The sequence below is a fragment of the Plectropomus leopardus genome, chromosome 7 (genome assembly GCF_026936395.1).
Source record: "Plectropomus leopardus strain MGB_pleo_1.0 chromosome 7, ASM2693639v1, whole genome shotgun sequence".
Lineage (NCBI taxonomy): Eukaryota > Metazoa > Chordata > Actinopteri > Perciformes > Serranidae > Plectropomus > Plectropomus leopardus.
In genome coordinates this window covers 3,297,998-3,324,018 of record NC_142182.1, presented here as the reverse complement: position 1 = coordinate 3,324,018, position 26,021 = coordinate 3,297,998, and the positions used below count along the sequence as shown (strand labels likewise).

The window sequence follows — 26,021 nt, the reverse complement described above, 5'->3', positions numbered from 1 at the left end:
CTGTGATCCTGTCGTAATCCTTGCGCAGGTCCTACTACGTAAAACTAGTCCGCCTGTTTTCTCAGTGGTTTAGGGCTCCCTTTTCACGTCACCGACTTATAATCCATGGTGAACCGATACTAGTCGCAACAAGGGTGTTTATTTATGCATTAGTTTGGATATGAAGCGGGTGTTTCTGTGGTGTTATTTAAGGTTCAGCTCGGGGCAGGCGGAAGGATCTGTCTGGTGTTTGTAAATATTGGCAGCGGCGGAGCGCGTGAGCCAGAGTGGCGCGCTTCTCTGGATGCTGGACTAAGAAATTGTCGACGGGGCCACCGATGGCACTTCACCGCTTAACCGTCTCATTTTTCCGGTTATAAGGACCGAGGACTCCGTTTATATCTGGGATTACTTTCACGGATATTTTGGTGTAGTTTCATTATTTTGTGTAGAAGTCACGTGCAGTATGCTGCTCTCCAAACTGGGCTCACTCTCCCAAATCTCGAGCAGCATGGATCTGCCGGCGAAGCTGCAGCAAGGTAACGATGTTAACGACAACGTGCCGGTGTTACACCGTGATCGGCGACCCGTTACATCCAGTGACCTGACTCCTTACCTTAAACCCGACCGGTCATCTCCGGGACGCCGAACCGCAATATTAACCTCAAGTGATCTGACCTCACCAAAATAGTATCAGGTCTAATCAGGTCACGGAAAGACAGGTCACATAATACGTCGTAATTGTCCTGTGAAAACGACATAAACTAACGGCCATTTTCCTGACTTCACTAGTCGATAAACACATTCATTTTCTGCTTAATTAACGGAAAAAACATTATAAAAGTTAAATATATTTAAATCAACTCAGCCGATGGCTTTAAACGCCCCACATGTTCACATTTGACGGGGTAAGATCAGCCAAAGTTTGGAGTTTTAACGAATAAATGAAAATAATTATTAAATTCATACATTTTCAATCCACCATTCGGTCAGTGGATGTGTGCTTCTGTATGACCTTTAACAAAAACAGTCTGGGGCCATTTTAAAAGTCATCTGTTGTTCCAAAATGTGTGGATATGTCGTAATAACAATTATTATCAGCTGTTTAAACAGCATTTGTGTGTTTTTTTTTTACTTCAGTCACGTAGCTAAAGACGTTTTAATACTGAATAATATATGCTGTAGACAATCCACCATTTTTAAACGGCTGTCAGGGGAACAGGGGTCATGGGAGGACGTTTGGCTGTGTGGTCGAGTGTATTAAGACATTTCTGTGTATTTTCTCAAATAATTTATTATTACAGCTAGGTTATAAAGCATCACACAAGGTAAGAAAAAACAAACAAAAACAAGGACACACCGGTATAAAGATGTTTTTTTTTTGGTGGTGCTTTGGGGGTGGGGGATACGGATTTTGGCGCAACTTTCAATCATTCAAATAACAGAAACTAATCCTATTTTAAAATTGATTCGTTTTTGTTTTTTCAGCCAAAGCGGAGAAGCAGCCGTTTGAGAAGCTCTACCGGCTGGGTTCGGTGCTCGGCAGCGGAGGATTCGGCACGGTCTACTCGGCTGTCCGCCTCGCCGACGGGCTGCCGGTAAGAGCGGGGAGCCGCTTTGTTTTGGTCCCGGCACGTGGCCGCGGCTCGCAGCGTGGAGCAACACAATGCAAGCAGCTGCGTTTCCGGCCCATGCCTTCAAAATAAAAGACGCACTAAAGTCCTCCAAAAAATAGCAATACGATGTGAACGTTTAATCTTGGAATGGCTGTGCAGCAGTTGCAATACAAAGAGTGAGTAGGAGTAAGATTAATAAACAGGAAAAGCAATGTATAGCAAAGGTAAAAAATGTGAAATACCCAATGCAAAATCCAATAGAAATGCAAAATATAAGAACAAGCCCATAGTGAGGTTCTATATATATATATATATATATATATATATATATATATATATATATATATATATATATATATATATATATATATATATATATAACCTAACACACCTTAATAACTATATTCATAAATAAAAGCCACCAATGAATGACCCTCCTGCCATGTTATTGGTTCCTCTGTTGTGATGTTTGTTACTATCAAAACATTTTTTTAAATTTTGTCTATGAAGTCACATATTATTTTTCTGTTTCTTATTTATAATCTTAGATTTAAAAATGTCAGGTTAGATTTAAACAAAACATTTCCAGATTATCACAAGTACTTTTAAAAAAGCCTCAAAATTGTTTTGACTTTGTGCTTTTATTTGGAAGGCAGAATCTATTCCCTGTACTTCCTGTTCCACTCTTGTCAGCCGTGCAGCTTGACATGGTGCAGTCCTGCCTGGCATGTGCTCTTTGTTTTCACAAAGACATATGGCCTTTTAGGCCTCACCCTCTCTTTGTATTGAAACAATTATCTTGCTATTTTGCTTTGCTCTCACTGATTTCAGGAAACGGTATAATAATATTTTCATTTTATCACCCAAAACATGAATTGAAAATCCTGTTAATCAGTTATTAAAGCAAAACAGAAACTTCACACTATTGTTAACTATCACATATTTTATTGAGGCTGCTGTATGGTTAATGTATTCTACTGTTTATGTTTTAGGTTATATATAACTGTATGGAGTCCTTGTGTTAATGGTGTTCATGTTTTTATGCAGGTGGCGGTGAAGCATGTATGCAGGGACAGAGTGACCGAGTGGGGCTCGCTGGTGAGAATATACCTGCAGATTTAACTGTTTATAACAAATTTCTGTTCGATTGATTACCACTTTGGTAACTACATATGTTAGGTAATTCTTTTATTTGAGGGGCAGTATCATCCAGATTTGAATTTGATTGTTTCTGGGGGTCTTTCTATCCTTCAGGAATATTTTAAGATGCCGTTTGATTTCTGAGCTCACTTTGAAAATTGTATTTAGTAAAAATGTAAACTTACTAAAGTTATTAAAAATGTACTTTGACGTGATTTTAGATGTAATCAGAGGCTAGAGTAAGCATGGCAGTTTCTCAGTTGGGTTTTAAAAAGTGTGTTTAAGTACACATTTTCAGTTTGCACACATAAAAATGCGAGTGAAAATAAAACAAAAATGCAAAAAAGTTTTTATGTGCATAGAGACCAGAAAAGAGCCCTGTGGGACACCTTTACTAACTTTATGTGGACTTGATATGAAACTATTTTCATATTTTGACTGTCTTATCTGCCGTTTCTACTAAATACTAAATGTATCAACCTTTCATGATGGTAAGTTGATGATATATTTCTCTCTCAGTGTGGCGCGGTGGTTCCTCTGGAGATTGTGCTGTTGAAGAAGGTGAGCGGGGCGTTTGGTGGCGTTGTGCGGTTATTGGACTGGTGGGAGCGGGTGGACGGCTGGCTGATGGTGATGGAGTGCCCCGAGCCGGGGCAGGACCTGTTTGATTACATCACGGAGCATGGCGCCCTGGATGAAGAGGCGGCGCGCGGCTTTTTCCTGCAGGTGCTGGAGGCGGTCCGTCATTGCTACACCTGTGGCGTCGTCCACAGAGACATTAAGGATGAGAACCTGCTGGTGGACCTGAGGACCGGGCAGATCAAACTTATCGACTTTGGCTCGGGGGCACTCCTCAAAGACACTGCCTACACAGAGTTTGATGGTGAGTTTGATCATCTATCAGAATCTAGGAGCTCCATTGACAGTAACAGGCGCAGTCATCATCACAAAAGCAAACTGACAGAGCAAGAAAGAGGGTTTTTTGTTGGTTTGGCCTTTTAAAGTTGTAAAATAAACACTTAGAAAGCATTTTGAGAATGATATTGAATGATAAATATTAATTTCAGATGCAACAGTAATTTGTTTTTAGATTACACAGCCAAATTATAAATTTGTTACTGGAATATACACAATAAAAATCAAACTGTCTCTGAAACAGTTACACACAGGCATATAAAATTACAATTACAGCTCTATTTGACTAAAATTAAATTTTTTTAACTTACCATCTACTAAAAATTTACCCTGCATGGCCTGTGGCATTTTTGAAAACATCACCAAACATGTCCAAGCTCGTGAACGGAGAGCTTCCACAAACTCTTGAATTACGAGGTCGTAAATACCATATGAGGGGACATGTAGATGGACTCTTCTCATGATCACGGTAAACATGACCTTATTTCAAAGCAGTACATTTTCCAGAAATGTCAGCCGCCCTCGCTGATGAACAGCATGAATGTGATCTGTCACCTCCCGCTGCACCTTTGTGATGCTGTTGCCATGGTGACTGCCGCAGCATATTTTGAGCCTCAGTTTCTGTCATATAGTATTAACAAACATATAAGACATCTAACGCCTCCTTCCTCCTCCAGGTACGCGGGTGTACAGTCCTCCAGAGTGGATCCGGTTTCGCCGGTACCACGGTCGCTCAGCCACCGTCTGGTCTCTCGGTGTGCTGCTGTACGACATGGTGTGTGGGGACATCCCCTTCGAACAGGACGAGGAGATACTGAGAGGACAGGTCTACTTCAGACGTAAACTCTCCTCAGGTTAGTATGAGCACGATGAGTCAACTAAGCTCAGATCACAGGATCATGTTTAGATGTGTAAGTGTATTTCATCTCTTCGTATTTCTGTCACAGAGTGCCAGCAGCTGATTGGCTGGTGTCTGAGCCAGCAGCCATCTGATCGGCCGACGCTGGAGCAGATCCTCCTCCACCCCTGGGTGACGGGTAGCGATGGGCAGCAGACCGACAATGAAGGCATCACGCTCCACGCCATCACAGCTGACTCCTCCTCCTCGACTTCCTCCAGCCAGCAGAGCATCTGATTGGTTAACGAGAGGTTGCCAGGGAAGTGGCATGGACTTGATACAGCTGGACAGCTGGCTACCGGTAGCAATTCCCTCGTGTTTGTGGTGTATGCCGCTTTGAGGAAATGCTTTCAGGGGACAGGAGAGAGTTGGGGGTCACAGTTCAGGGTGAAGTTGACTCTGTGCTGCTTCACAGCGCCCCCTCCTGTTCACAGACTGTGGAGCAGCTCTTATAGAGCATCAGCACCTGACTGATGATCCTGTTTCAGTGCCTTGAATTTGAAAGCTGCTGTGAGCGAAGCGTCCCCAACTGCAGATCAGGGGTTAGTCTGGAGGTGTGGAGGGTTCTTCAGAGGTTCTTTCAGTTTACATTATAAAGTTCTAACTTCTAACCCAAAATAAATGTGGTTAAGTAACCAGCAAAGACAGGAAATATTCCAGTATACTGTATAACCCCCATAAAACAGTGAACTGTCATTTTTATGCTTCGGGTTTTGTACAACAGACGAGACACAACCTAATATTTAGTTTGATATGTGCAGTCAGCTTTGGATAGAGCTGTTTAACCCTGCTTACAGTCTTTGTGCTAAAAAAACTTGCTGCTGTAGCTTCATATGTAGAGAGTGGTATAGATCTTCTGATCTGACACTCGGCAAGAAAGTGAATAAGTGGATTGTCGAACGTCCTACAGCCTAGACACACCACAAGGACATTGAAGAGGTAGTGGTGACGAAAGGCTACTGTTGCATCACCTCACGTCAGCTGTTTCTCGGCCAAAAAGTTGCACAAGAACAAACCGCAAAAACCTCCGCTGACTGCCAGCACGTACGATCTGCACCTGTGTGAGAGGGAATAACTCCATAACAGCAGACAGCGGACGTCTATCCATTTGTTTACATTCCTCACCTCTGTTTTCTCAGTGTGCGCTGAGCTGAACTGCCAATCAGAGTGATATCATTCACCGACGGGTTTCACTGCTACCGATTGGAATTGCTGAAACGGTCGAAAAAAAAAAACGACGAGTGCCAGGAATGCGAAACACACTGCAAAGACCACGGAGACAGACGGACCACCAGAGGCTGACGGCTGACCATGTGCTTGGTGTGTCAGGGCCTTTAAAGGTCAAAGTCATTTATTGCTAAACGAACAACAACTGCAAGAAAAATGTGGGTTAAAATTCATATAAATGTGTCCCCATAAATTTAACCCCATGTACCCACAAAGGAAATTTTGAATTTCATTTGGTGGAAATGTTCTCTGGGGCTGCCTGATCACAAATTGAAGGACATTTTTAAAATCAGACAAACCACTGAATAAGTTTTCCTTTTCGTAGTATATGTAGTGTTTAGGCACCTGCAGCCACTGTTTTTGATATATTTCATAAGATTTTAGGAAAAATCAGCAGTCCTATCATAAGCCCAAAGACTAAATGTAAAATGATAAGAAAATCGCTGTATGTCAGAAAGTACAATGAAGCTGTTGTGTGAAACGTTACTCCTGCCACACCTCTTTTGATTTGATGCCGCCATGTCTAAAATCCCACCCTGGAGCGGCATAATGCTGCTGCTGTTTTTTTTCTGTGTAAACATTCAAAGGAAGCATAAATGAGGGACTTCATAGTGGCTCTATAATGCCACCTCTGTGTAAAAAGGGCTTTTGACAATCGATAAGTGTGATAAGTGTGCATGTCCAAAAATGTATTTCAAGGCTTGTTTCCCTCCTTGTCATACTAAATACAGTCTTTTGGTCACAACAGTCACAACAATGTTTTCCTGTCCTCTGAGGAAACACCCTCCACCACACCTACCCTGAGATGTCAGCAATGACACAGGCGAAAGACCCTCACCTGCTGACGTTTAACATACATTCAACACACACACACAAGACCCAAGACTCTAAATTCTGATACCAAAACATGACTTTTTGATACAGTATAAATGTTTTCTTCATGTAACGTTTACATCATGTACTTCAGTGTTTACTTTAGTCTGAACACATGCAGGTGAGGACTTTTCCTGATAGAAATACAGGCTAAAATGAGTAAAATTATGATTTAAGTGAGAAATATGTGACAGTTCTCTCTGCTCACCGGTGCTACAGTGGTCCTGCCCTCTTTAGGTTGTCTCCTAGCTCAAAAAAGTTTATCTTTCCTTGTTTTGTTGATTGTCTTCTTTGTTGGTGCAGGACTGGTTATCGTTTGTCTTTTCTCTCCCTTGGTGTTGGGATGTAAAAAGCACTGTCAATGCAAATATTCCTTTTTATCATTTTGCGTTAACCGTATGTATTTGTTTTTATACTTTTCTATATGTTTTGTACATTCTGTGTTTTATTTATTTTAGTAAAGAGACATTCCTCGTGTTTTGGTTATTAAGTTGTCTTACTTTTCAAATATTTTTTTTTATTGAAATCAGGTTCAGGTTTAAGTTTTCTCACGTTAGATAATAATACTCTTAAATTTCACAGATTTTTGTTTCAGTTTTCAGTTTTTTGTGTATTGAAATGTACAGTTCTGACAGGAATATATGTATGTATTTTTTCAAGGATTTTTTTGTCATTAAATGTGTTTGTATAAAAAGTTTTTCTGTGTTTTGTATTTGCCATTTGATATGCTCTGTACCAACCACATTACCTAAAAAATAACCACATAACATTCTCATAGAATACCACAAAATTTAGGGAGGCATTAATAGAGCTCAGAGACAGACCATGGTTGTGCTCTTCCTGCTTTTGTTAACTGGTGTGATGCCAACTTCCTTGACATGAAAGTGTAGAAAACTAAGGAACTTAACATTGATTTTAGGAAAAATAATGATAATCCCAATTGCACTATAAAAAGGCTGAGACTGTTGACAATAAGAAGTACCTGGGGACCTTGTTCTTGCATTTTGAAATGTATTAATCCAAAAACAAGCAAGCAAACACAGAACCAAAGACGTATCTATCTATGATAATAATAATCATCAATGTTATTATTATTATTATTAATGATAATAAATAATAATAATTATTATAATGCGTAAACAGCTAAATACAATAACAAATAGCTCTTACATGATACAATGCATCACTTATTATCATCCAATAATACAATATATTTAGTGTTAATGATTTAATAATCATATTGATATAGTTCTGAAATGGAAAAAAGAGTATGTTTACTTAACAATATGTTCATGCTTTTAATCTAATGTCTTCTTCAAGCCACCTGGTGCCTACATTACCCATGATGCAAGTCGACCGCCGACGGTTCTGTAGGAAATTCCGGTGTGTTTTTGTGTTTTGATGGTAGTTGTGGCGGGAAAGAGATGAGGAGCCGGACACAGAAGCCTAATGTCTAACAGACAAGAGTAGGTGACGGCGAGTCGATGGCGCCATCCGTCGGGACAGTGATGTTGGACGAAACAAGAGAGGGACGGTGTCCGTTAACCTGCAGCTACAGATTCAATGACACCTTTATATTCATGAACACTTAAAATAAATACTTAAAGTTAACAATAAAAAAATACTCATTATGCAGGAAACTCAATCAAAGAGCCTCCTTAAGGAGCTTATATACACAAAAAACTCTCATGAGCTTAGTAAAGAATTTTTATTTAACCTAAACTTTTTTTAGAAAGACTGTGGCACAATTTCCCAGAATTGAATAGTTATCACTCAGTTCAAACACCCACTCAAAAGTCTAAAGAGCATGGTATGTCATCATGTTTATTTGCAGTTAAGGACATTGGTCTTCAACTGAGGGTTAACTTTATGTTGTACAATGATCTGAAAATCCACACATACATAACTCTTTTAGTTTAAAGAGCATGCAGCCATTGACTTTTATGACAATGAAAGTTTCAACGACACAAGTACAAGCGTGCTCAGGATGGATGCAAATTCTAGGGTTTTTGTTTTTTTGCAAAACCTGAGTATATTCCAAGTAAAAAGGGTAGGTATAATAAGTTTCAGCTTCAACCTACACCTTTTCGATCTATGTATTGACAAGGACTGAAATAAACTACCATTACCTGTAATGCATTATTAAAAAAGCACTTGTTATGTACTGTTTTAGGTCATATTATCAAAAGTATTCCAGAGCTTGTTGCTTGTTTGCTGTCCTTGTCTGACCAATGATTGACTAATGATTGATTGAACTGTCCTTTTTATCTCCCTGAGATGCTAAAAGGAGCCCAGAAACTTACCAGAGATACCTTGGTGACTTCATCGACTGTGAGCTGCTGGTATAGGACCTGACCATGGACCTGTGCAAACTAGCTTTCCTCTTGGGAGCCCTAATCTGCACTGGTAAGAATACTGGCACTTTTGAATGATAATAATGAATACTTCACAGTTATATTTAGTGCCATTTACTTTTAAAAAACTAACAAAGACAAAATTTTTCTTCACTGTGAGAGTACCTCTTCAGGATAATGTTATCTATGTTGATGAAATTTGCTTTTTCAGAACAGTTCTTTATGCACGAGAACAGACTATTTACTTTGATGTGTTGGCACTTATTTTGTGCAGTTTTTAGGTAGCCTCAAACAATGGGAAGCAGAGAGACTGAGTACACAATGGCCGAACTTAAATTTCAGAATTGATCTCATCCTCATAGAACTTTACTGCTTGAATCACATTTCTGACATCACATTAAAAGTCTGACAGTCGAGGGCTGAAATAGGATCAGGATGAACTTTAAAAACGTCTCTCATGTCTAAAAAATGGATATAATGGATATATAATTCAGACAGTTTCATTGGGTCATTGTATGGATTTCAAAGCCATCAACAGCTCTAAACTATGCATGACTGAATCTGTGTTATGTTAATGTATATATGTACTCAAATATGGTTTTGTTTTTTCCTTCTTTCTTTAAATATTTATTTCATTCTAAAATGTTTTGGTACTGAGTTAGCTATTTCATGTTTGAAATGTTTTCAGAAATGTGTATTACTGTGCTGTTTGGCTGTAAAATGAGAACGTTTGCTCTACTGTTTTCAACATGGCAGCTGGGTCACAAACTTTCTCATTTTTTTCTCATTTTCTCATGTCTCAAGTTCTTTACAACGTGAACTCCAAAAGTTTAATAAAGGTCTTTTGCCCATATTGCCAAAATTAAAGTGCCTACCTGAGTTGGAATGATTTACTGTTAATTCATGTTTTTGTCTCTGATTTCAGCAAGTGGTACTGAAGTGGACGGCTACATCAGAACTGAGGGAGAACAGATCCTCTCACTGCAGAGAAGATATTACTTAGTCAGCTCTGTGGCTGAGTGTGCCGCCAAATGTGACACTGAAACATTCTTCACATGCAGGTAAGTTCAAACTTTTGAACATACATCATTTTTAATATCACAATTTAACTTACTTACTAACTTTAAGACTCAGCACTCGGACCTGACACCTGCTATGTTTTCACAGGTCTTTCACATATCATGAGAGGAACGACGAGTGTTGGACATCACCAGAAAACTCTGAAACAGAGACGCCCACTCGTGGAAAAAACACAGTACTGTATGAAAAAAAAGGCAAGTTTTTGGTCTCTTCAGTTATATAAGCATCGGAAAGTTGTTTTATTAAATGTGACTAGATGTCCAAAATCAAGGTCAGCCCATGGCTAATTTCTTTCATTTCCAAATTTTGATATGAGCATAAAATCCAAAGTATTGAAAACAGTTATTTGTTTTTCTGTATCCGATTAACAAAATAACCCCTTTTTAAAATGTGTTTTACTGTTTTAATTTTTTCACACCTATGCAGCATGCTATACAGTAAACTTGTCAACAAAACAAGCCTTCCACCCAGACAGCGGGCTGATTTTATTGAACTTAACAAAGATACAACCCTGAGAGCATATGTTTCCTCTACAGAGCTGTCTACAGATGAGTGTATGCACTGCACTGGTGAGGACTACAGGGGGAATGTGTCTGTAACAAAAAACGGCTACACCTGCCAACGCTGGGACTCCCAGACACCACACAGCCATGGCTACGACCCCAGCTTGTAAGACTACAACACAGTTTATCAATCTGTCAATCAACCTCAGGCAGGATTTAATCATATACAATGAATATTTTCAGACCTGTGGCTTTGACATCTGTTATCATGAAAACTTTTGGACATCTGGTGTGTAACCATCTCTCCATAGAAAGCAAACAGGCCTGTTGATGACGATTTTTCATTATGCCTCCACTTGACTTTCAACACTTCAAGGCCTCTAACACCATCCAGGCTGCAGAACAGACTCTCTCATATGGTGGTGTTGACGGGTCTTTGACTTTGACCAAATCCTTAACTATCAGCACTGGGCTCCACAGGGGTGTGTGATGTTCCCACTCCTGTAACTGTTGTTCAGAAATTACTGTATTTCTTACTACTTGTGTGTTGATGCTTAAACAGCGGATGAGACCTCAGTGGTGGGTTTAATCTTAAACAACAATTACACATCTTACAGGAATGAGGTTTTATCCCTGGTAGACTGATGCAGTAGTAGTGTAGTTTCCCAGGATCAGTCGGGGTCACCTGCTGTTTAAAAACAACAACAAGTCAAACAATTCAGCTGTTTTCTAGAGGCTTAACAGTGCTTTTTGTCCTAATGATTTATTTTAATGTTTTATTTCTGCTTCCTCTAGTCTCCCAGATGAGCATCTTGAGGAAAACTTTTGCAGAAACCCAGATGGAGAATCCCAACCGTGGTGCTTCACCACTGACCCGTCCAAACGATGGGACCTCTGCTCTATACCCCGCTGCAGTAAGTCCTCCTATCTCAGTATGTTTCCTTGAGGGTGCAATTTGTAATTTCCAGACATCCAGGCCAAATGAATTGGGGCAGTATTTTTCCCATTCTCAATGTTACAAGTGAGATTCCTATGGATATCTTTCCAACAGGTTGGGATGTTTCATTTCAAACATTAAACAGCGGACATTATTTTACTTACAGCAGTGAGGTTCTCTGTCTGCAGCTCACGAACGTTTAACATAACACACTGACTCTCCAGTATGTCCCCCTTATATAATAGATACTATTATATATAAAATTGCTAAACATATTTGGTAGATGGTGGCACGGTGGTGCACTGGTCGCCCCAGTGCAGTCGGGTTCCAGGTTCAAACCCTCCAGCCGGCCACGGTCCCTCTGTGTGGAGTTTGCAAGTTCTCCTCATGTCAGCATGAGTTTTGTTCGGGTTCTTCCTGTCCAAAGACATATAGGTGGAGTTAAAGGATAACTCTAAGTTGTCTGAGGGTGTGAATGTGAGCATGAATGGTCGAATCTATATGCAAGGCTTGTTTTTTAGACAATATGTGTTTAGCAACTGTTTAGTAATTACCTTTTTTCTCCTCATTTTGTTTGTTAAGCATCCGAGCCTCCCACCATCGTACCAGAGATGAACTGTGCCAGTGGTAACGGAGAAGCATACCGAGGCACAATTGCTGTGACTAAATCTGGCAAAACGTGCCAAGACTGGTCGGCTCAGATGCCACATGTCCCCACCCGCGGGCCAGATAACTACCCCTGCAAGTAAGAGCTAGTGCAACTGAAAAGTTTTTTTTTTTTTATAAAAGAGGAACATATGGTATGTTGCCTTCATCGTTTGATTTGTGAGAAAGTTTATTAGCAGATCGCCCCTTGAGATGAACCATCTCATTTTTGAGGGGTCCAACACAAAACATACATACAAACAAATACACTACATTACAATGGACACAATCACAACATACATATTTCACATTATCCTGGCCTTGAAAAGTCATGAAAACCGTTGAACATTTTGTGAAAATCATGGTTTTGTGTTGTGTGGTACTATGAATTACATTGATGTCACATAACTGTGGTTTATTTTCTGTAGCTGGTGATGGAATATAGCTTTAATTTGCTCCAACGTATGATGTTTTCGTTATGTTTCTGTCTTTCAAAGGCATATTTTCTTTTCCATCTATCTGTCAGTCTGTTTATATATATATATATATATATATATATATATATATACAGGAGCTTTTATGACATCCCATTCTAAATCCATAGGCATTAATATGGAGTTGGTCCCCCCTCTGCAGCTATAACAGCTTTTCACTACAAGATTTTGAAGTGTGTTTGTGGGAACTTTTGCATATTCATCCAGAGGAGCATTTGTGAGCTCAGACACTGATGTTGGACAACAGGGTCTGGCTCCCAGTCTTTGTTCTAGTTTATCCCAAAGGTGTTTGATAGGGTTGAGGTCAGGGCTCTGTGTGGGGCAGTCAAGTTCTTCCACACCAAACTCATCCAACCATGCCTTTGTGGACTTTGCTTTGAGCACAGGGGCACAGTTATGCTGAAACAGAAAAGGGCCTTCCCCAAACTGTTCCCACAAATTTGGAAGAATTGTCCAAAATGTCTTGATAAGCTGAAGCATTAAGATTTCCCTTCAGTGGAACTACGGAGCTGAGGCCAGCCCCAGAAAAACACCCCCATAGCATTAACCCTCCTCCACCAAACTTTACATTTGGCACAATGCAGTCAGGCAAGTAATGTTCTCCTGGCATTCGCCAAACCCAGACACGTCCATCAGACTGCCAGATAGAGAAGCATGATCCGTCATGCCACAGAACACATTTCCACTGCTCCAGAGTCCAGTGGCGGCATGCTTTACGTCACTCCATCTGACGCTTGGCATTGTGCTTGGTGATACTTGGCCTGGAAATACATGCCATGAAGCTCCTGGCACACAGTTTTTTTGCCGTTAATGCCACAGGAGGTTTGGAACTCTGCAGTTATTGAGTCAGCAGAGCTTTGGCGAGTTTTACGCACAATGCACAGCACTGGGTGACCCTGCCCTGTAACTTTATGCTTGCCTTTACAAACATTTGTTCACTAGCAAGGACCACACCTCAATTGGAATTAATTTTAACAATTTATTGACGTGAATGTAGATTTGGTATAAACATTGATGTTGGATTATTGGAATGGATGGTTGAGTGCGGTGTGGGGAAGCTTCGGTGGGAATCCGCCGTGGCTCCCGGGCACGACAGATCACCAAAAGCGTGCATTATATGAGAGAGGAAAAAGCCGATTTGAGATCTCTTAGGTCGGAACGGACGTAACGGTGATAAGCTTGGGAGGACCATCTGCCCATGATCTGAATAAAGCCTTTCCAGTATACCGCTGCGGGAAGCCGAGGTGGCAGCTCCGATTCTGAAAGAATGTCCGGAGTAATTCATGGGAGAGATGCCTGACAATGACGGGACCTGAAAGAAGTGTTGGTGGAACCAGAAGCCGGTAACCACCTGGCCGGATTCAGATGCAAACAGAGGGTCATCTTGGGATTTGCTTTGTGATGTCCGGAACTGTAAATAATTGGAGAGAATAAGGAAGGCGTTTAGAACTGATTGAATGTAGTAGAAGTAGAAGACGGGAGTGGGTTGGCTAGATTAGTTGGTTTTGGTTCTTTTTTAAAAAGAACTATGGTGTCGTTAGAGAAAAAAGGTCCGAGAGGCAGGCGTGCCGACGTGGATCGTATCGAAGGGTCGAAGCAGTGAATTCTGAGCATCTGAGGAAACGGAAGAAGGCGAGAATGAACATTGCCTCTAGAGTTTGGTTGACGTGAGGTATGCTATATCTGGAGCGGATGGTGTGGATACAGCGTGACAGCAGATCCGTGGTTAATAGGAGTCTATGAGGATTTTGGGCTGGTTCTTAGCGTGAGGCCTCTGAGTAGTGAGGTGATCTGGGGATGACCATGAGCTGGCCATGACTACCGGTTAGGAGTTTAGAGATGAACGAAATGCCGCTGAGGTAGACTTTGATTGTCTGGGTTTTAATTTCCCAAGACAGAATGGCCGTGGGTGATGAAGCAGGTTAAGGTGATGAGATCAAATGAAGGAAAAGTGATGTTATGCATGTCGTGAAAGTTGTGGAAACAATTCCAAGCCGACCGATATGGAGAGAGAGTTGCATGGGGACAGGCTATTGATGATGGTGTTCTGAGATTCCAGATCAGGGCCATGAAAGCTGGGTTTAGATGTTGAAAGACAAGGTCGAATATGGAGGAACCGGAGTCGGATGTGCGTCTACATGAGGAGCCAAGCTTCTGAACTTCTTTATTTATGATGTCAAACTACTGCGAGATTGTCTGAGTAGATGAGGACAGATAGGCGACTCCATTCACGGCCCCATAACGTGGTGGCGACGATGATGGGGTAGATCTCAAAGAGAGCAGATAAAGTGACCTGGCAGTCTCCTTCCAACTCTTGGGGCCATTTGCCTACGAACCAACTTTCATCGTAAAAAACCCCCAAAACCGGCAGACGGAGCCGCGTCATCGAAAAAGTTGACGTCCTGAGGATGAGACAGGTGATCGTCATAAAGAAGGAGAATCGTTCCAATCGCCGAGCAGACGGAGCCAGAACCAGAGCTCGGCGCGGCTGGGCGCAACGAGAGAGACGGAGGCCATGAGCGACGGGACGGAAGAAGCGACAGGCAACGGATGAGATAGGAAGCGCCCCCCGGGGAACAATGCGGATGCAGGCTTCGAGGGTAAGCAGTAGAGGGCACTGGCAGCCTGGTGCCAAAAGCCCCAAGGAGAGTGAACCGTTGCAGTAGCCGATGTCGTACGTCTGGGGGCCCCCGACATCTCGGTGCCAGATGCCCCAAGGAGAGCGAACTGTCGAAGTCACTGGACGTAGAACTGGGGGCAGCAGCACCCCGGTGCCAGATGCCCCAGCGAGAGTTAAGTGGTACGGTTGCCGGGCGTGCACGGCCGGGGGCGATGGCATCCCAATGCCAGACTCCCCAGCAAAAGCGAACCGCTGCAGGCGTCGATGTTAAGCAGTAGAGGGCACCGGCAGCCCGGTGCCAGATGCCTCAAGAAGAGTGAAACGGCGCAGTAGGAGAGGTCATACGGCCGGGGGCACAGCATCTCGGTGCCAGAAGCTCCAACGAGAGCGAACTGTCGAAGTCACTGTGAACGTACGACTGGGGGCAGCGGCACCCCGGTGCCAGATGCCCCAGCGAGAGCGAAGTGGTTTGGTTGCTGAGTGTGCACGGCTGGGGGCAATGGTATCCCAAAGCCAGACTCCCCAGCAAAAGCGAACCGCTGCACCGGCAGCCCGGTGCCAGATGCCTCAAGAAGAGAGAAAAGGTGCAGTAGGCGAGGTCGGACGGCCAGGGGCACGGCCTCTCGGTTCCAGGAGCTCCAACAAGAGCGAACTGTCGAAGTCACTGCGGATGTACAACTGGGGGCAGCGGCACCCTGGTACCAGATGCCCCAGCGAGAGCGAAGTGGTGTGGTTGCCGAGCATGCACAGCCGGGGGCAATGGCATCCCAAAGCCAGACTTCCCAGCAAAAGCGAACTGCTGCAGGCGTCGATGTCAAGCAGTAGAGGGCACTGGTAGCCCGGTACCAGATGCCTCAAGAAGAGAGAAACGGCGCAGCAGGTGAGGTCGTACGGCCGGGGGCACGGCATCTGGTGCCAGAAGCTCCAACGAGAGCGAACTGTCGAAGTCACTGTGAACGTACAACTGGGGGCAGCGGCACCCCGGTGCCAGATGCCCCAGCGAGAGCGAAGCGGTGCGGCTGCCGAGCATGTACGGCTGGGGGCAATGGCATCCCAATGCCGGAATCCCCAGCAAAGCGATCCGCTGCAGGCATCGATGTTAAGCAGTAGAGGGCACTGGCGGCCCGGTGCCAGTGCCTTCTACTACAGGGCCAGCATCTCGGTGCCAGATGAGCCAACACAAGTGGACCACTCAAATGGAGGTGGGGGAGCGGTCGAGGGCGCGGGCATCCTGGTGCCGAGGTTGCAGGGTGATGCGAGCTGGTGGGAGTGGGAGGGCGCCGCCAACATTGCTGGCAACCCCGGGCAAACCTGACCACCGTGGCCGACGGGACCTAGGAGAAATGGCCGCCGGAGACATGGTGCAGTCAAGAATCTGGGTACGAAGATCGGAGGGAACCGGAGATGGACAAGAGACGAAAGCGCCAGGAGGGCAGAAGGGAGGATCGGCCGTGGCCAGGGTGAGTAGTAAGTAGGCAAAGGCCGCCGCGACGAAAAATGATCGGAAAGGAGACCAGAACCATGGACGAAACGACATGGTGCACAGGATGAGAGGGAAAATTCGGTGGCAGCCCGGTGCCAACAACCCCGGCCCACACGGGTTGGGAGGCGTGGGCGGGAGTCTCAACCAAGGCCGGCTGCTGCGGGTCGTGCGGATGCACGGTGAGGGGCACTGACGACCCGGTGCCAGATGCCCCAGCGAGAGCGAACTGGTGCAGTGGCTGGGATTGCACGGCTGGGGGCGCCGACAAGCCAACAGACCAGGAAGCTGTGGGTGTACGACTGGTGACAACAGCATCCCGGTGCAGGGTGCCCCAGCGAGAGCGAAGTGGTGCGGTTGTCGAGCATACGCGGCCGAGGGCACCGATACCCCGGTACCAGAAATTCCATCAAGAAACAAATGCTGCAATTGCTGAGGTTGAGCAGTAGAGGGCACTGGCAGCCCGGTGCCAGGTGCCCCAAGGGGACAGATCTGCTGTGGATGGCCAGGAAGAGCAGGAAGTGGCGCTGGCATCCCGGTGCCAGGCGGTCCAACATGAGTGGGCTGCTCAAATTGAGGAGGGAGAACAGTCAAGGCAACACAGCGTCGAGAATCCCAGGTCAGGTGAGCTGGCGGGAGTGGGAGGGCGCCACGACACATCAGACGCCTCAGGCAAACCTGACCTCCGCGGCCAGTGGGACTGAGGTAAAGCGACTTTTTTTTTTTTTTTTCGGGAGTTTTTCCTTGGGTGATGTGAGGGTCTAAGGGCCGAGGGATGTCGTAAACTGTACAGCCCACTGAGGCGAACCATGTTTTGTGATAATGGGCTCAACGAATAAAATTGAACTGACTAGACTTGACTCGAGACGCCCGACGCAGCATGTCCCCGCTTCCTATACAGCACGGCCGCCGGAAGTGGTTGAAGACGAACCGGCCCTTTAACAGAGGTGCTGACGTCATGGCGCACGACGGAAGCCGCCGCGATGACGTCACCCGGAAGAGCGCCGATGTTGACAGAGCAGCGCTGGGATGTCAGGATATCAATAAGCTTGTTGTCAGTTCTGCGAAACGGTATTCCCCGGTCTGCAAAGGCGGCCGGCAATCGGGAGATCTCGCTGGAGCATGGTGACGCCGCGCTCCACACGGCGCTCCAGCGCTCGTCGCTCGACATCGGGCCGCCGAGCCGGCAGAGTCGAGACAACGGCGGGAAGCCGCCACCATCCTCCGCTGCGATGGAGTAGGAGAACCGCAGCGGCGCAGGGCTGCACGGGGGCGACCGCGTCCTCGTCTTTCCGCTGAGGGTGGCGGACCAGGAGATGCAGAGGAACCATCGGCCGAGCCGTACATCTGGATGGTGAGCAGAGAGGAGCCGGGTGGAACATGGACCATGGAGGCAACCGAGGGGCCGGCGAACTGCCGAAGACGGCGTCTCCGGCACGGATGCGGCAGAGAAGTTGTCGGCGTCGGACCCTGAGGACGCCTGCACGGCCAGATGGAGACGGCGAGGGCCATCGTCACGGCTTCGACCGAAGGTTATCATCCGATGGGGACAGAGAGACAGAATCCATAATAGGGGCGAGTGAGCGAACCGCAGCCGACTGAGAGCGAAACGCTATGTGGTGTGTCGGTACGCGCTCGTGCAGAATAACGAGAACGAAAGGGGGAGATCGGGTTAGGAGGATATTTAAGCCGGAAGAGGCGCGGTTGAGGTGCGGTAGAGGTCTGGTCCTGCTCCTGAAACTCTGCTATAAGCTTCACTTAAAGAATGGGTCGTTCTAAAGAGCTCACCGAATTCGGCCATGGTACTGTAATGGGATGCCACCTAACAAGTCAGTTGGTGAAATTTCCTTCTTTCATTTCATTCAATGATTAAGAGGTGTGGCCTGATTCGTTGTCCATATAGTGTATATATATAGATATATATATATATGTGTGTGTGTAAATAATCTTGATTTCATTTGAATAATTGTGATTATTATTTTTGCCACACTCGAGGAGCAGCCCGCTCCTGTTTCAACAGTCAAATAATAAGATTAGCTCCCTCTGATGCTGACAAACTGGTGTCTGTAATGAAGATGTGAATTAAGTATTTGGAGAGAAACCAAAAGAATAAAGTTTGTCCAGACATAAAAAGTGATCAACAATGCAACACTAACCTTATCTAATCTAATGGTGAGTTTTCATTGCCATTTTCAGAAGCTTTAAACATGTCATATCTGTGTTCATCATTATTACTGTCTGCTGTTTGTCAGAGGCCTGGATAAAAACTACTGTCGTAACCCCGACAATGGAATTAAGCCCTGGTGTTACACCACTGACAATGAAACTCGCTGGGAGTACTGCGATGTGCCGAGCTGTGAGGCAGAAGAAGGTATAACGTGATGATGATTTCTGACCCATTTACAATAATATTAATGTCAGTGGTGATGAAGGTAGAGAGCATGTCGTAATCAGCTTGATTTTCTTTCTCTTGCTGCAGGTGGTACAGAGAGCCCTCCAGAGGAACTAGACTGCTATGAGGGGGATGGATCAAGTTACCGTGGCCAAACAGCAGAGACCATCAGTGGAATAATATGTCAGCCGTGGGGCACCATGTTTCCTCACAGTCACAATTATACTCGACAGAACTACCCCAACGGGTGAGTTCAGATAGCCATAACAAGTGAACAGAGATAACTGGTTCCTTTCATTCTAAGAATTCATGCATTCAGTCATTGTTCTGAATCGCTTGTGCTCATAAGGGTAGCGGGGAGGCAGGAGCCTATCCCAGCTGTCATTGGGCAAGAGGTGGGTTAAACCCTTGACAGGTCGCCAGACTATCAGACAGACAACTATAAATGCTTACATTCACACCTACTGGCAATTTTAGAGTCACCATACAACTTGAACTGCATTTCTTTGGAATGTGGGAGGAAGCCGGAGAACCCGGAGAGAACCCATGCAGGCACAGGGAGAACATGCAAAAGGTCCGAACCTTGTCCCAACCCAGGATGGAACTAGGGACCCTCTTGCGATTCGAAGAACGAAACACAAAATCTTCGACGTTAGTTCTTGCTGTTCAGAAGTTCCACCTTTTCTCTTTTGACAGGAACCTCAAGAGGAACCTGTGCAGGAACCCTGACGGAGATGAAGCTCCTTGGTGTTACACTTTAGACCCTCATGTCCGCTGGGAATACTGCAGCCTGGAGAAATGCCCCAGTTCTTCAGAAGCTACACCCCCAACTGCTGAAACTCCCTCCAATGCAGCTCCACCTCCTAAAGGTCAGTTAGTCAACAATTGTTAGTCAGCGTTTGAGATACAGTATGTGTTTGTTACATTTTTAGTTTGTTTTTTAAATTTATTTGCTCTATCTTTTTTCTTTTTTTCCCTTTTTTTTTTTTTTTTGCTGCATTAGACTGTAAGACTGGAAATGGAGGAACATATCGAGGTCCAACCTCCGTCACCTCTAAGGGTCTGACCTGCCAGGCCTGGAGTGCCCAGAGCCCTCACCTCCACAACAGCTTCACCCCAGAGAGTCACCCCGATAAGGGTCTGGAGGGAAATGTAAGTGCGTGTGTATTCCTGTGTGTGCATTTTTAGCTGTAGACAGTTGAATTTATAACATATAACATATTAATGTTAAAAGCTGGTAAATTATTACTTTTGTTTCAAATTCACTGATTCCCTCCTCATATGTCACTGTTAGAGCTGCAGAAACCCAGAAGAGGGTGTGAGGGGACCGTGGTGTTACACTACTGACAAAAACACGAGATGGGACTATTGTGACATCCCAAACTGTGGTATGTAAACCCTCTGTTAGGGAACAGTGTATAAGATTTAGTTTGATATATTGGCATGAATATAAAAGTATCTAGTAGTATTTCTTTGGTGTACAATCACCTGAAAATAAGAATCGCCCCATTTTTGTGACTTTACAATAAGCTGATTATATCTACATAGGGAACAGATCCTTGTTCAGAGGTCCACTATGTTGTACCACCGTGTTTCTACAGTAGCCCTGAACAGACAAACACCATAGTTAGCAGCCCTTCTGTGATGACCAACATCTCAAATTCATAGAATCTTTTAACCTGAAACTGCTTTATTCACCATTTTAACAATTTAAACCATTGGATTTAATCTGTTATGGAGTGAAGGAGATCTCTGCCGATAACTCAGCTCTTGGTAAAAACCTCCTAAATAATGAAAACTAAAGGAATCCTAATCGGAATTTACAATCCTCACCACTAGATCCCAACAGAAAAGTAATTTAACTTAACTAAAGTAACTAAAGGTAGGAAAAGCCCAGGGGCCTAAGAATCTAATAGAGTTTTTTTGTCATCTTAATTTTTTTATTGTATGTTATGATCCTCAGCCTCACATGCTGCTTATCATGGCTATAAACTTTAAATCTTTTTATATGATACCAGTTCAGACAAAGTCAATGTTTGTGTTTCACTTCTTCCGTGAGAATTCATGACTTTGATCTTTCTTAACAACCAGTCAAAGTTGAAAGGACATGTGGGACTCCAGTCTTCAAACCAAAGCGTTGTCAGGGTCGGATCCTGGAGGGCTGCGTGTCTAAACCTCACTCATGGCCCTGGCAAATTAGCTTCCAGTTGCCGTAAGTAAAATAAGAGACAAGCAAGATTTGCAAAATGTGATGCCTTAGATATATTGGGTTTTTGAAAGATGATGCCTCACTTTGTACCTCTAGAGTGTACAGTGGAGTCACAGAGGTAACCATCAGTTTTTCTAGAAGATAAATAACGAGTGATGTTAGAAAAATCCAGACAGTCACAACTTGGGAAACAGGTCAAAAGTCTTTTTCTAATTAAGCAGATAGAATATTTTTTATATCCAGACCACCTGAAGAGACTTTTAAGAACTTCAGAACAGTTACACGTTATTTGTATTTTAAAAAAACTGATGGATACCCCATGTGAAACTCAAAAAATGGGCTAACAACATCCAATATTTTGATAATGTGACAGTCATACAATGTAATTAGATTAATTTGCAAAATAAAATCCATATCTTACTGAGCATGACCCTTGATGACAGAATCCAAAAAAGGACCATGCACCAAAATGATCAACCTACTGAAGAGATGACTTTCAAACTGTTACAGTAATTTTGCTACTGGAGGAATGTGTTTTTCTTCAAGAATTCTTTAGTGGGGTGAAAAAAAAAATCTGTTGACTATAAATAAAAGTCTTCACTGAAATGTAGACTTTTTGTTATTTTGTTATATTGTTCGAACAGCTAATTTAATGGTAGAAACACTTTAAATTACGGTCTTGGAACAAAAAAAGAAAATAGTATTGAATATTATTGAAACAAATATTTAATATATGTAAAGAAAATCATACTTTCTGGACTATTTTTCTGTAGTTGTTAAAATGAAGAATCCTTAGATTAAAGGTCCAGTGTGGAGGATTTTGTGGCATCTAACAAGGAGGTTGTTGAACTGAAACTTCTCACATGGGCCAAGTATTTAGGAGAATTACGGTAGTTGATGTTATAAAAGTGAAAATTTGAAAGGCCCTATCTGGAGCCAGTGTTATTTGTCCATTCTGGGCTACTGTAACATGTAACATGCTGGACGCTGCTCCGTGTGTGGATATCAACAGCTCATTCTAAAGTAATGAAATACAATAGTTCCTATTTTCAGGTGATTGTAAACTAATAAAAAAGGTAGTTGTGAATGTTATATTCAATTTCTACCAATACGGGCCCCTAAATCCTACACACTGGACCTTTAACAGTGGATGTTGGATGATATGTTACAGTATTTCAATGGTTTTCTTATTTAATTAATTTATTCTACTTGTAATGTCTGTCTAAGTCCATGTGTTTTTATTCCCCTTGAAAACAAAATGCTGTAGTTCAAGGGGTTCTGTACCTGTAAAATATTGAAATAATATTTTACATTTGGATTGCCATGTCATATCTATCTTCAGTTATACTTAAATGCATTTCTTTGTGTCCTTCTCTACCAGGGTGGGAAAACATATCTGTGGAGGAAGTTTAATTCACCCTCAGTGGATCCTTACTGCTGCACATTGTCTGCGTAGGTCAGAGACGATGTAACAAAAAAAAAGAAGAAAAATCTCAAGTCAAAATCCTGTTAACCACTGTTCAGCTCGTGAGTATGTTTGTTTATGTGTTGTGTGCTGTAGGTCCGATGACGCTGCATCCTACAAGGTAGTCCTGGGTGCCCACAAATGGAGAGAAAATGAGGCATCACAGCAGGAGAGGAACGTGGAGAAAATGATAAGAGGACCCAATAAAAGTGACATTGCTCTTGTCAAACTGCAGAGGTAAAAACTGGACTGATCATCCTACTATCACTTCTAATAATGCTAGTTCAAATAATAATAATAATCATAAAGGCACTGACACAACTATCTTTCTTTAACTCACTATTGCTACTCAGTGGTTGAAAGTCAATAAGTACATTTACTCCAGTACTTCACCTGTACTTTGCTTGAGTATATTCATCTTCAGTTACTTGATACCTCTACTCCACTACATCTCAGAGGCAAATACTGTACTTTTTACTGAGCTACAGTTATCTGATAACTTTATCTAATTGGTACTTTGCAGATTCAGATTAATAATACAAAATGTAATCAGCAAAGAATGTATTATTATGCTACCCAGAGGTATCAATAGTACCCATCAGTACGTTACGTCATGAAAATGAGCTCCACCTTTACCAGCTACACCATTAACATATTGTACAAGGTGTTGCATCAGTTTTATAATCCACTATCATAATATACATTACCCTGATACAGGCCTGCTGGGGCATGAATGCTTTTGTATTTTTATTTCAGTCACAGTTTGAATGCATGACTTTTACTTGTAAATGAGCATTTCTACACTGTGGTATTGCTATTTCTAAGTAAGAGATCCGAGTACTTATTCCACTGCTGGTGTTTTGTGTGTTTACAGCCCTGTACAAATAAATGACTATGTCCTGCCAGTCTGTCTGCCAGAGAAGGACTACACTGTTCCTAGTAGAGCCGAGTGTTACGTTTCCGGTTGGGGTGAAACCAAAGGTAATACATGACGTGTTCATGTGTGCTCTTGAAGTGCTACCTTTGTTTGGACTAATTTAAGTTGGCAGTGCGTTTTGAAAAGTGAGGACATTCTAACTGGTTCTCACATCTTCTCAAATGTTTTCAGAAACACATTTTAGTGTTCTGTCAATCTGTAAATAAGAAAAATGATTTGAGATGAGAAATAAGCAACGCAGTAATAGAATCTTGATTCATATTTGATCAGCGCTGCACAGTTTGACTGCTGTGAGCAGTGATTGACATTTTTGACAGCTGTGTTACAGACTCCTTGGCTTTGATTGTTTTTTTTTTCAATGCACCACAGTCGATTCTAGCAAAAACTATTAGAGGCAGTAGATAGAGGATGGACATTACTTGTGCTCTCATAGAAGTTGCACAAAAAAAAATTCTCCTAAATCAAGGTGAAACTTGCTGTAACTCTTTGGGTTTTCTACAAATACTTTAAGGCAAAGTTACAAAGGTCACAAAAAAAGACAAAAAGTAAGTGAAAGTGAAAAAAATATCCCATATTTAAACAAAAAAGCATTTTTAACACATTTGTTGCTTTTACAATTAAAGACACCCTAGATATTCTGCGATTAGAAACTGGATAACTGTGGTGGATGTGTGTTGCAGATAGGAAGGTCTCAGACATCCTGAAGGAAACTAGTGTCCCTGTGGTCGAGAACAAGGTCTGTAATGATGTAGAGTACTGGAACAATGGAATCAAAGACACTGAGATGTGCGCTGGATACAACGAGGGAGGAGCAGACAGCTGCAAGGTATGAAAAAGTAGAACTGATAAACATTTTAGAAAATCGCATAGTGTTGTGCATTTCTGTTTGCCACAGTGTCTTTAAGATTGAGCTATGGTACCAGAAATCTTACAAGAACAGTATTAGGATATTACAGACTCATAAAATAAAGAGTTACTATTAATAAAATATAATTACTTCGTCCTAATCAACTCAGAGCAATTCATTGTTTGAATGTTTTGTAAATAATAGCAATGATTGTCAAGTGTAATCACAAAATCAGGGTGTAAAATTCTTTGGGCTTATAGTGTTAATGCATTAACAGTGATGCGTTTAAGGTCCATATATAGCACATTATTTTTTTCAATTGCATTAATCACTGACCAACATTCTCATCTTTAATACGCTGTCCCAGGCTGAGATTCAAAGCATTTGACCTACATCTGTTAGTAAGGTTACATTTTTCATATCTATTTCATTTGTAGTTCAAAGACCTTACTTTTCTTCCTTCCTGCTTTGCTGCTGTTATTTTCCATAGTTTTGGACCAAAAACTAAAATGTTTTTTCTCTCTGCAGGGAGACAGCGGCGGTCCTCTGGTGTGTATTAAGAAGAACAGGTACATCCTGCAGGGGGTGGTATCAGAGGGCTCCTACCCATGCGGCAAGCCTATGAAGCCTGGCATCTATGTTCGAGTCTCCAAGTATCTGGACTGGATCGACAACACCATCAAAGACAATTAAAAACCATCCACCTTTAACAGATACTTTTACACGCATGTACTGCTCTGCAGCAACATGACTACTTGTTGCCAGATATTATTTGATGATTTGATGTCAGCAGATGATTTTGTTTGCTGTAGTAGAAACACACAGAACAGATCATGTTTATGGTTTTAGCATTTAAAGGTGTTTTTCTGTAAGCGCTGAACAATAAAAAAATACAATGAAAAAGTCATGTTTTTTAGAAAATGCGTAAACTTCTTTGGTTTCACGCAGTAGCTGTTTCGTTGCAGTTTGTTGAGGGATTTTAAGAGTCTTCATTTGTTGGTTCTCCATGACATCCTCCTTTTTCCTGGTAACAAAAACATAAATATTCTATAAGGGGTGTAACAATACACATAATCGTATCAAACTGTTTGCTAAAATTATGTGTTTTTATGTTTTTTTGCTGTTTTGTTGATTGTTAAGACCTTGAGAATTTTAGAAAATGTTTCTAGAATTTCAGGATGTTTTTTAGATTTCAGGTAGCTTGTAGCATGTTAGGATATTTCTAGGATTGCAGGACATTTCTAGAATTTTAGAATGTTTCTAGTATTTCAGGACCTCTGTGGGGGGGATCCTCCACCGGCACTTTATTGATGAACAAGCTCTATTTCATGATGTTTTATGCACTCTGGCACCTTATACATTAAAGTCCAAAAAAGGTTCTAGTGTGAATGACTTTATTTTTTTATTCTG

At 42.7% G+C, this 26,021-nt stretch overlaps 2 protein-coding genes across 2 annotated transcripts; both read left to right on the top strand.

Moving 5' to 3' along the window:
* The first annotated feature begins 240 nt into the window (after positions 1-240).
* On the top strand, positions 241-7,344 carry LOC121950651 (serine/threonine-protein kinase pim-3-like). The gene is made up of 6 exons (XM_042496723.2): positions 241-518; positions 1,468-1,577; positions 2,643-2,693; positions 3,255-3,618; positions 4,328-4,504; positions 4,598-7,344. The coding sequence occupies exons 1-6, from the start codon at positions 446-448 to the stop codon at positions 4,783-4,785; spliced, it is 963 nt and encodes a 320-aa protein (XP_042352657.1). The 5' UTR covers positions 241-445; the 3' UTR covers positions 4,786-7,344.
* A 1,581-nt stretch (positions 7,345-8,925) lies between these two features.
* Positions 8,926-25,990, top strand: LOC121949953 (plasminogen-like). The gene is made up of 17 exons (XM_042495822.2): positions 8,926-9,054; positions 9,928-10,063; positions 10,170-10,276; positions 10,619-10,751; positions 11,381-11,499; positions 12,105-12,267; positions 19,014-19,132; positions 19,241-19,400; positions 19,850-20,022; positions 20,157-20,305; positions 20,448-20,541; positions 21,245-21,365; positions 22,744-22,818; positions 22,924-23,064; positions 23,702-23,808; positions 24,445-24,590; positions 25,140-25,990. The coding sequence occupies exons 1-17, from the start codon at positions 9,006-9,008 to the stop codon at positions 25,302-25,304; spliced, it is 2,157 nt and encodes a 718-aa protein (XP_042351756.2). The 5' UTR covers positions 8,926-9,005; the 3' UTR covers positions 25,305-25,990.
* The last annotated feature ends 31 nt before the right edge of the window (positions 25,991-26,021 follow it).